The sequence below is a fragment of the Amphiprion ocellaris genome, chromosome 5 (assembly GCF_022539595.1).
Source record: "Amphiprion ocellaris isolate individual 3 ecotype Okinawa chromosome 5, ASM2253959v1, whole genome shotgun sequence".
Classification (NCBI taxonomy): Eukaryota; Metazoa; Chordata; class Actinopteri; family Pomacentridae; genus Amphiprion; species Amphiprion ocellaris.
In genome coordinates this window covers 19,151,609-19,163,347 of record NC_072770.1, presented here as the reverse complement: position 1 = coordinate 19,163,347, position 11,739 = coordinate 19,151,609, and the positions used below count along the sequence as shown (strand labels likewise).

Sequence of the window (11,739 nt, the reverse complement as noted above, 5' to 3'; positions counted from 1 at the left end):
TACACAATACAGGACTTTGGTTTTGGCTATTGGTATCACTCTAGGATTAAGGAAAAGAGAACAATAAAATAACGTTAGAAGAAAATCTAAAATATAACGAGATATTTACACATGTAGAAAAAAATATCTATACACAGTAGTGCAAAACAGCAATTTCTAAAGTGAGAACGGTGCAAAAAGCAAACAATATTGTTCAGAGTGCAAAAATATTGTACAGGTGCAGCACTGTACAGAAAGTTAATAAAAAGTGAGCAGTATTTTAAGTGAGAATGGCTCAGGCATATAGGAGGGTTATGGCAGTGGAGAAGAAGTTGTTGTCGTGGATATAATGTTTGTTAGATGCTGGAATCATCTATCATGAGGGAAATAAGCAGTCAACACCGTGGCTGACAACATTCAGCATTGAACCTGCACTGTCCCAATGACAGCCTCAAAAATATAAATTCAGACTTCAAAGGTTTCACATTCAACAAACTTAGGGAACCAATCCTGTCAAATTGCAGCGCGACACTTGCTATGTCCTTATTCTTCTTCAGAATCAATTTCCAATTCAAATACTGTGATGGCCACACCTGTAGCCATCCTACCGTGAACAACAGTAACCCCAGAAACACTCAAATTGCACATTTAAAAACACATAAACACAATCTTTCATTTTAAACAGCAAAACTAATTGTTTCTTTAGCATTTCTTGAAATAGTTTAGTTCTGTAGTGTGCACATTTAGTGAAGTCTTGTAGGTTCAACAATGTTTTTTTTTTTGTTTTTTTTTTTTAAACATTGTACCAACCTTTTCTTTCCAGTTTTCTGCAGCTGTGGTCATCTGACTGGCTTTATGCAAAACAGGGCACCCAGGGAGGAGCAGGTTGTTCTACCAGAGCTGCTAATCTCACCACACCAAGTGCTGCCACCTCAAAGGGTGGATAGGGGTTATTTGATTTGAATTTTACTTTATTCTTTTGATTTGTGTTGAGTAATTCAACATACTTTAGGGTTCGTTATTATGGTTTTTATTTTTTTTTATTAAGTAGACCAGTTGTACTGTTTTGTGCTTTTTGTTGCTAGTTCAGCTGTAGGTGTTTTATGTTTCCCCTGTTGTGTGTAACTGGTCTGACCAGCTGGTATACATAAATCCCTATCTGTTCAGTGTTTTCAGGTTTGTTAAGAGTTTGTTTGATCAGTGCTGTTGGTTTGTGCTGTTATTGTGTTGATTGTGGACTTAGTTAAGTTCTGTACTTTTGATTTGTTTGATGGGCCTGTGTTTTGTATTGGTTTTTGTAACTTTGTTTGTCATTTTGTGGGTAAAGAAAAACCCTGTATTGAATCCACCTCAGGTCCTCATGCTTGGCAGCTTGGTCCCTAACAAACATGTATGGCTGAATTACTCCAATATTACAGCTTTCCATTTAGTGGTGCAGAGTGGTTTACAGCGTTTGAGCAGAGTCATAGGTGATCTGGTGTGCTTGGGAGGCAGAGTGCAGAGTTATATCGAAGCTATTTTAAGGCAGTAAGGGTGTATCTTCAGGAAAAAACTCTAAATCTATTTTAGATGTTAAATCAATAATTTGAGAGGGACTTTGGGGAGTGGATGTATCTCAGGTGGCAGAGCAGGTTGTCCACTAATCACGATGTTGGTGGTTCAATCAGCCGACCCTCCACATGTCAAAGTGTCCTCGGGCAAGACACTGAACCTGAAGTTGCTGCCGATGGCATACAAGCACCTTCCATGGCAGCTCTGTGGCCATTGTTGTGTGAAGGTATGTGCTAATGAGAAATGCATTATAAAGCTCTTTGAGTGCAACAAAAGCAGAAAACTGCTATATAGGTGTAGACTATTTACTGTAAGGTGCTTCTCCCACAACTGCAATGGCTGATTCCTCTTGAAAGGCCCTTTGTTGTGTACCATATTGCTCTCTCCTGGCTCTACACAATGTCAACTGTTACATACATAGGAGACGTGTTTTTGTCCATAACAGGCGTCCACATCCTATCCCATCATGTCACTGTGCCATGTGAACTCTCAGTTCACAAGTAATCTCAAGCAGACAAAAAAGAATGCACAAGTTTAAGCCACTGCACATGTTGCCAACCTCACATGTTAGAATGTTAGAATGTGAGAATTGTGAAAATGCACATTTTGAATCCTCAAACCAGTGATGATTAGAGCGTGCACTTTTACATACTCACTGGTTTGAGGATTAGAGATGTTCATTTTTACAACTTGAATCCAGTGAGGACACTGCATCATCTTGTTTAGCTCAGCTTATCCACCATTGTGTCATTTTAATTTCCTGTTACTGAATGACAAACATCAACATATGAAGTCACACAATGTGTTGAAATCAATTCTGGGTTTCACCAAATTAAAATGAAGAATAAAAACACAATACAGATACGGTTTAGCCGGATTCAGGAATTTTCTTTCCATTGACATTTTAAGGATGAAACCCCTTTATAAAAGAATGAAAACTGATACACTTGTACAGTTTGGGGCCATGAATATTTTCAGATATGGAGCCATAACAAAAAGCTTTGTCAGTCAAGTGATAGGAGGCCATTGTGGTCAGCATTTTCACAGGCAGGCCAGTCCTTAAACTCTCAAAATGTGGCTGCAGGAACAGCTGCAAAAATGCATATCTGTGTGTCAATATGGAAAAGATGCACTGAAAAATAGGTTCAATAACAACCAACAAACAAATACTCCTCTTAGATGAAAATCAATATTTGTGTTTGGCACATTCTTCTTCAGGTGTTGAATATTATTCTACTCCTTACAGTCACTGTATTGTTATGAACAAAAAGCTATGCCTTTAAAACCCTGCACAGCATGAATGCGACAGACAATATGATGAAATGTAGCCTCCATTTTCAGATACTGTCATTTCCTTCTCACTACGCAACGTCTTTGACATCACCATTAACCAATCACCTGCACAGTTTATGATATTGTATTGGACAAACTGTAATCCTTGACAATCAAAGCATATAGGTAGACACTGAATATCTGTATTATTGTGTTTGGTTTAGAAGATATGGTGCAACATATAAATTTAGTTGTGGCCAAAAGTAAAATGGCCATCATGACCCATTTTGGAGTTTATTTTGAAAATATTCAGGGCCCCAATAAGTGCACCAAGTTTCATATTTTTATGAAATAAAACAAACATATCACCTGAAATTGATACACATCACCTACACAAACAAACATAAATCTTCACTCTCATGGATACTTGTGCCTGGGTATGGCCTCTTATTACTTAAATACAAATGTTATTTAGGACATGCTTCTTGAAAAATCTGATCAATTCCTATGGAAAATATAAGTTCAGAAAATATTATGTAGGATGTTTGTTGCTAGTTGTTTTTTTTCTATTACTGTTTTATCACTATATAGTTTCCCCAGAGAAATTATATAGTCAGAGAAACTGATTTTTGGTATAGAATGTATAATTTTATTGCAGTGCAAACATATCTCTCTGTCAGAGTTTCAGACTTCTTCAAATCCAATTTTGAAATACTAGAAAACACCAAATGTCTGGAATTGAGAATAAAGTGTGACATATCTTGTGTATGTATACAGAGACTGACTCTTCTAACATACTCACATTTAAGGCTGATAAACTTTAAAATATGAGCTTCATCACATTCATCTAGGAACACCTGTCTGCTGTGAAATATGTTACTACAAATCTACATTGGCAAGTACCGTTGGGAGGAAATGTGCACCTACTGCTGCCTCAATTACTTGGCATTCCAGTGGTGCCACAATTCACAACTTCTTGAGTCTTGAGTCTTTAAAGTGCTGCACCATATGGCTGTCAGGAAAGTGGAGTATCTCCTGTACGGAAACTCTCTGGTATAAGTATCTTTACTGCATGAATCCCTACAGAATATTAGGAGTCAGCTGATGTGTTTTCTTAAGGTCAATATGGATTGTGATCAGGGAGACTGATATTTGGGTTTGATCTATTTTTGCAATAAAAATAAAAATCTTGGTGTCAGAATTTAGAACATTACAAAGTCAAACAAAAAACTGTGCTAAAATGCCTTTGTTGATTATTTTCAGCATCTATGATTCATAGTTCGTGGGCTACTACTTGGTGATGTGTAATCAGTCAGATAGTGCTATAGGTGGGACATGGCTTGGGACCACAGAGCTCTGACTACAGGCAGAGAGAGGTGGCTGCATCATATAAAATGTCATGTTTTTCCCAATGAGATAACAAAATAAATAAAAATACATACTTCTGTGAAATAAATAAATGTGGCATTAAGCAGAAGAAGACCCCTGAGATAGATGAAAGTATGATTTGACAAATATCGCTTGTAAAATAAAAAGTATTTATTTAATTATCACCTTTATGTAAACACTATTGATTTATTCATTTCAGGATTTATTTCATAGCCATATTTATTTATTTCATATTAAGATTTATTTTAATATTGAGTAAAAGAGCATTCCATAGCATCAGAGCCAAAACAGCCCATTTCAAATCAATTTATTTATTTTTGCTGGGAATTGGTAACAATGATGCTGATTATGGGGAAAATGCTGGATATCAGATCTGATAATGGGCCGGGTTGATGATCGATCCCTAGAGGTGATCTCCAGATCTCTTCAGAATTAATTTATATACCATTTTTCATATGAGTAGAATGTAACACAAGGAAGGTTGATGTCTGTCTAATGTGTTGCAATATGTTTGTGGTATCAAAAATTTACCTCACAATGTTTTCTCTCTGCTTTGGACTACTCTGCATCCACCTGTTCATTACCCTGCTGCAGCTTTGACTTGTTTGGTTGACTGCATTGAATTCTGCCCGTGATTGCACTGTGTGAAACTAATTTACCCACACGGAATTAACTTTTTCCCTATTTCAGATAAAAGGAATCTGATTGGCTGTGTGATCCGGGCTCGTCCTGTGATTGGCTGCTCCTTGTTTCCGGGGCTCTGCTGTGCACTCACTGACGTTTCTCGGTCTGCTCCGAGACAGACTGGAGAGAATGGCTGCCAGTGGAGGTTAGCAAAAAATCTTCATTGTTTTGTGTACTACTCAGACTTAAACAGTGCCATTTAAAGTTGTACTTTGTGTGTTTAAATGTTCACTGAGTGTAGCTTTACAGATCACTCGGCGAAGTCGTGACATGTTGCTTTCTCGGTAAAAAGCGTCACGTTCTAAACGACTTCTCAAAACTGTTGGTTGTCGTTAGCCTGGCTAGGAAGCTAACGTTAGCTGTCTGGCTAACTTTCGGCCGGTTAGCTCGCTACCCACAGCTGATTGTGTAAACACTTGTTCATGACAAGAGACAAAGGTTTGGCAAGTTTTAGTGGTAGTTACGGTCACCAAAGTAATACATCGCACATTGGGCTTCATGGTGTCACAATTCTGTAAGAAATGAATGTGACCATTTAAACCTTTGAGGTTTTTATCGCCCTTTTTATCTCGCAATGTTGTGTCAAAGAAAACTTGCTAACGTTAGCTTGGTGCCTAGCTGTCTGCTTAAAGTTAAGCTTGCACGTCAACCAGCTAACCCAGCCGTGAAGAAACATTCAAATGAAGCATTATCCAGCCTCATTACGAAATAGTTAGTATTCTTTAAGTTTGTTTTCAGTCTTATTCGCTACCCAGACAGTTAGTGCAGGCGCCGGACAATGACACGAGATGTTAGCCAGCTAGCTACCACCTGGCGAGACAGTAGGTTTCTATTGACCCCACTGCAAGTCTTTGTCCTGTCAAGAGTTAGCGTTGCACAACACGAGGTATATGTTGGAAAAAGTTTTTGTTTTGTTGCAGCTGAGAAAATAAAGCTACAGTGAAGCATTGCAGAACAGATAATGTTGGGGTGCCATTTTTGTAACTTGTCGCAACACGTGTGATAAGAAACATGTTTACTTTGCATATGCTACTATATGGAAGACCACTGACTTAACGATTTTTTAAGACCCACATATTGTCCCTATGTCTTGGTTAAGTCCACTACTAAGTGAATTACTTTGGTCTAAAGTTAGAAAGTAGGCGTAGAAAAATCAAAAAATATAGTAATATATGAATTAATTTTGATGCAGTGGTGTCTATTTTGAGTACTCACCACATGGGTGTGTGCACTAACCACTAAATGCACGTTTTATGCCCCTGAGTGCCCAGTTTGTCTTTGAGCCTGCTGGACTTGTACTTCATGTCATCAACCTGCTTTCTTTGTCCACATTTACGTTCTATATCTACTGCAAAAATGTCACCTTAGCATGGTATAGATTAATGATCACTATTGTCAGCATTAAAGTAGCCATCTTTGTGTTGTGTCGAGCTCTATCATCTTTGTTATCTCGGTTTCTGTCAAAATAGTCAGTACGCGTGTTATCAACTTTTATTTATTTTCCTCTTTTCATGAGACTCCCCTTTTACCTAAGAGTGATTAGATTAAGGATCCCAAAAATGCTAACAGGAATTTTTCTTTAGTATTTTATGACCCCTTTAACTGTTTTTATTTTTATTTTTTTTGTATAGGAGTCTACTTGATGTTTTCAGTGTGTTGTGCCAGTATCACTTGTCAAGGTGCAATGATTGATAGCATGTTTTTCCTCTCTCTGCATTGTGTTGTTTAGAGGTAGGGAAGCTGTTACAAGTTCAAAATGGGACTCCTCCAACCACCAACTACAACGGGGTAGATGCTGTTCATGCCTGTAACATCCTTCAGCAGCTCAAAGCCTTGTATGATGAAGCACAGCTCACAGACATCGTCGTAGAAGTGGACCATGGCAAGACTTTCTCATGCCACCGAAATGTTCTTGCAGCAATTAGCCCGTATTTTAGGTAGGAATTGTTGGATATGCGTGTGTTTGGTTTTTTTTTGCAAATGTTTAGAGAGCAAGTAGCTGAAAACCCTTAATTGGTTTCAGAATCAGTTTTGCTACAGATTACTTGATAGATGTTATGATGTTCACATTAATTTTCCTGTGAAAGCTTTAGCATGAGAATGGATTAATATCATTATACCACTTGTGTATTCTCACCTTCACCACCAGGTCCATGTTCACCAGTGGCCTTACAGAGAGCAGTCAGCGAGAAGTCAGAATCGTTGGGGTTGAATCTGAATCCATGCACCTCGTCTTAGACTATGCCTACACATCCAGGGTGACACTCTCTGAGTCCAATGTCCAAGCTCTGTTCACTGCAGCCAGCATTTTCCAGATTCCTGCTCTGCAGGATCAGTGTGCCCAGTTCATGATCAGCCGACTTGACCCTCAGAACTGTATAGGGGTCTATATGTTTGCTGATGCTTATGGGCATCAGGAACTGAGGGAACGCTCACAAGATTACATCCGCAAGAAGGTCAGTCGAACATGAGCACTGGATTGTTTTTTTTAAACAGTTAATTTAATTATGATTTAATGATTGTGGCTGCTGCTTTATTTGACCAGTGTTTTAGCCTGGTCTTATAATTGTGCATACTTTGAGACCAGCATGTTTGGCTGTTAAAAACTGAATCATTTTACTGCTTTTTTTTTTTTTTTTTTTTTTTTTTTTTTAGTTCTTGTGTGTATCACGGGAGCAAGAGTTCCTCCAGATGACCGAGGAGCAGTTGGTCAGCATATTGAACAATGATGACCTCAATGTGGAGAAGGAAGAGCATGTCTATGAGAGCATTGTCCGTTGGCTGGAGCATGATCTGCCTGGCCGTGAAGCCCACCTAGCTGAGGTTTTTTCCCAATGCATCCGTCTGCCTTTGCTGGATGAGGCCTTTCTCAGTCGAATACCTGCCCCTTTTGCTTGTGCCCTGTCCCTCTCAGAAGACCCTGCTGAGGCCAAGGCTCGCCTCACCGGCACTAATGGCTGCCCACAGCGGCTCGGTATGACTGCTTCGGAGATGGTCATCTGCTTTGATGCTGCTCATAAACACTCAGGTAAGAAGCAGACAGTGCCTTGCCTTGACACAGCCACAGGACGGGTGTTCAAGCTCTGCAAACCACCTAATGATCTCCGGGAGGTCGGTATCTTGGTTTCCTCGGAGAACGACATCTACATCGCTGGTGGGTACCGACCGAGCAACAGTGAGGTGTCCATAGACCATCGAGCAGAGAGTGACTTCTGGCAGTACGAACATGCAGGCAACCGATGGCTTCCACGTGCACCTCTGCTTAGAGCAAGGATAGGATGCAGGCTCGTGCACTGCTGTGGGAAGCTTTATGCACTGGGAGGTCGCGTTTATGAAGGTGATGGGCGAAATGCATTAAAATCAGTCGAGTGCTATGATGCCAGGGACAACTGTTGGACAGCAGTCAGTCCTATGCCAGTGGCCATGGAGTTTCACAGTGCTGTGGAGTATAAAGATCGCATCTATATCCTCCAAGGTGAGATTATGCAATTATATTTCACATTAATTCAAAATTATTTTAAAATGTGTCTATAATGGGACTTTAACATCTTTGATGAACTATGTTAAAGCAGCTCAGCACAGTTCTAAACAACACTTGTTTCCACAGGTGAATATTTCTTCTGCTTTGATCCCCGTAAGGACTACTGGAGTCATCTGGCCCCAATGAGTGTCCCTCGGAGTCAGGGTCTGGCTGCCTTGTACAAAAACTGCATCTACTACATTGCCGGCATCTGCAGGAATCACCAGCGCACCTTCACTGTGGAGGTCTATGACATTGAGAAGAACACATGGAGCCGCAAGAGAGATCTGCCCTTTGACCAAGCCACAAGCCCATATATCAAGGCCATGCTACTGCAAGGCAAGCTACACCTGTTCGTACGAGCCACACAGGTCATGGTGGAGGAGCACGTGTTTCGCACCAGCCGCAAGAACTCCCTTTACCAGTATGACGATGAGGCAGACGTATGGACCAAAGTCTATGAGACACCTGATCGCCTCTGGGATTTGGGTCGCCATTTTGAATGTGTGGTGGCCAAACTTTATCCACAGTGTCTGCAGAAAGTGCTTTGAGGTAGCTGATTTGGGAACCCAATCTATGAGGTGGAGGGAATAGTGTGGTCCTGCCTGCCTTGTGCCTGGTGTTACCTTGGGTTTGCACCACACGGACCATTTTTCAGTTAAGTCTTGCAAACTTTGGTTTAACATGATCAACATCGGGGTGCTTTTAAAGATTGCAGTATTTCTTTTTCCAGACAGCACCAACTACCCACACTGAGGCTTGTTTAACAAAACCGTACAATGAATCATAAGTGCAATTATCCTATTTTTTGCTTGTTATTGAGCCATGTTGTTCTATTTTTTTTTTTTGGATACATGAATAGTTATGGATTTTTACAAATGTTAAGCATGCAAATGAGGGTGTTGGCTAGGTATCCCTCTGGAGATATGGATGCTATGTCTCAGCATAAAGTGAAAATCTCTATATATCTATATATCTATATAAATAACTATATGAACTATATATTCATACGGGTAAGATGAGTACCTTAGCTCATTAGTAGGTTTGCTGGCTCTGAGGTTTGTGTGCGTGTGTGTGTGTGGGTTTTTTTTTTCCTCCACTATTCGGTGTTCATGCCTCTCTTCAGCTTATTTTATCGATAAGTTTTAATTTGAAGTGTGCTTGTGACGTACATTACCTTAGTGTTTTTAAAGGTTGAAGCTTGTATGATATTTTTATGGCCCCCTCTTCCTTCACAAGCGTCAGTGTGTCAAACAATACACTATGTGTGGCTTCCAAGCTATTTTTCATTGTTGTTTGAGATTCCAGTTGAATGGGGGCTTTCACCTCTGCTCTTTGAGTTGGCATCCATCTTGTGTCACATGCTAAGAACATTTAAGTGAAATCTTAGAATATTCACTCTCCACATTGGAGAATTAAGGACGGAGTCAAATTTGTGGCAACACTAAGTGGCAAGTTTAGACCAACTAACAGGTTTACCTCAGAAACTTCAGAGATATTGGATTAGGAGAAAAGGGACATTTTAGGCCATTGTGTTGATTAAGCAGCTGCGTGAAAAGCTCAGTTCAGCATTGTGCTCCGAGGTTGTTCTTTGACATCAGATTATAGTCATTTGAAAAAAGGTCGAACGAGCCTTCCTCTTAAATGCCAAACAAAGCATTTGAGGTCTTTATATAGTTGTTGTGGACATTGAAACGAATTTTGTGGTAGCAATAAATCATGGAACTGTGATTAGGCTATATTGCGTTGTATTACCTTAGTAAAAGTGCATTAATTGTTTTGTGCTTGTCTCTGCTAGTGAAAATCACGGTAGTACCAATAATGATTGTCTGGCTGTTGCATGGGTACAGGCTTGAAGTGTGTGTAATTTAGTGCAGATAATTTGTGATGCCAATGTGCCTGTGGCTAGAAAAAGGGGCATCAGAATCAAAAACTGTTCCTCCTGATGAAGAATATCTGAAAAAGTCTTACTCAGCGTTGCACTGAATCACTCTCCACTTCAACGGTCCGTAACTGCAAACTTTACGAAGCACCCTCTTGAACAAGCAGACTATTTAAAAACGAGTGAGGGTGACCCGGGTTGTGTGCTAATTCATCTAACAGCCATGAATCCGTCTTCACACGCCATCACACAGAGGACACAAACTGTTGGTGCTGCTTTTTGTTTTTTTTGACAATCTTGTTTAGAAGAATACCACCGCTGAGTGGCATTCCCTGTCAAAGTGGGACATTTTCAGTGCCGTCAGTTTCCTCAAGCAGGTTCCTGTCATCTTTGCACTACACATTTCCCTTGTATCTTAACGAAGAATGCCCATCTATTACATTAAAAAAAGGTTTTAGTAACCACATAGCAATCATAAGAGATTTACACGGAAATTAATACCAGAAGAGTTGCATTCAGTAAGGACACAATTTACTTCTCCAAGAGAAGACCCATTCTTCACTGACTTTAAGCTGATTTTTGTTTTGTTGTTGACCCAGCTTGGACAATGCCCCCAGAAAGCCCCTCATCATGGGTGAGCGTGGGTCTGAGTTTCATCTACATGTCTACAGACAGCCATTTGAGAACCAGGAACAGAGAACTCTCAGGATTTCTACTGATACACAGTACTGTATTTAAGATTTTTTTTTTTTTGTTATGTGTAATATACTGTACTATAGGTTTGCTGTACTTGCACAGTTTTCTAAACTTATCTTCAGTTTCTTTTATAACTTGAAAAAAAAGTAGATGTGATTTTCTTTTTGTTGTCTCCAGTGGCTGTTTTTTTTCTTTTTTTTAAATGTAATTATCTATTTAGTTATGGTAGAGTAATCCTGCTCTGTTGAGGGAAAAAAATGATTACCCGAACAAGTGATGCATTTAGATTTTTTTTTTCCTGTAGTACAGTAGTATTTCTTTGTAACATCTCACTGAAACTAAGCATTACAGATCAAGTAACTCCACTGTTACACCATATTTCAAACACCAGTCATGTAATACAACAAGCTATATATAAAAAAAAAAAAATCCTGCTCTTCTGTGTTGAAGAATCGGTGGCCGTCATTCTGGTCATCACCACGCATCGCTTTATGGGTGCTATTCCATTGTGTCTCTTACCCGTTTTTTTTCCTCACTTTTAACTTTGCTGGTTTGTCTGTTTTTGGGGGGTTTTCGGGTTATAGAGGTTGTTGAGCTCAACTGTGAAATTCACATTGCACATAATTTGAAATAAAACTATTAAAGTGAAGTTTGGTGAGTTGATTTTGTGTTTTTAAACACGTGATGCATTATTTTGGCATGTGAGACACTCACTGGAGGCTGTATTGTATTTTTGTCACACTATGGTGACTCCACAGACAACACT

General features: G+C 39.5%; 1 protein-coding gene across 1 annotated transcript; it reads left to right on the top strand.

Annotated features, from left to right (window-relative positions):
• Positions 1 to 4,935: 4,935 nt before the first annotated feature.
• kbtbd8 (kelch repeat and BTB (POZ) domain containing 8) lies at positions 4,936 to 11,622 on the top strand. Its single transcript, XM_023295976.3, has 5 exons — positions 4,936 to 5,020; positions 6,605 to 6,812; positions 7,025 to 7,331; positions 7,531 to 8,350; positions 8,483 to 11,622. The coding sequence occupies exons 1-5, from the start codon at positions 5,005 to 5,007 to the stop codon at positions 8,944 to 8,946; spliced, it is 1,815 nt and encodes a 604-aa protein (XP_023151744.1). The 5' UTR covers positions 4,936 to 5,004; the 3' UTR covers positions 8,947 to 11,622.
• Positions 11,623 to 11,739: the final 117 nt, after the last annotated feature.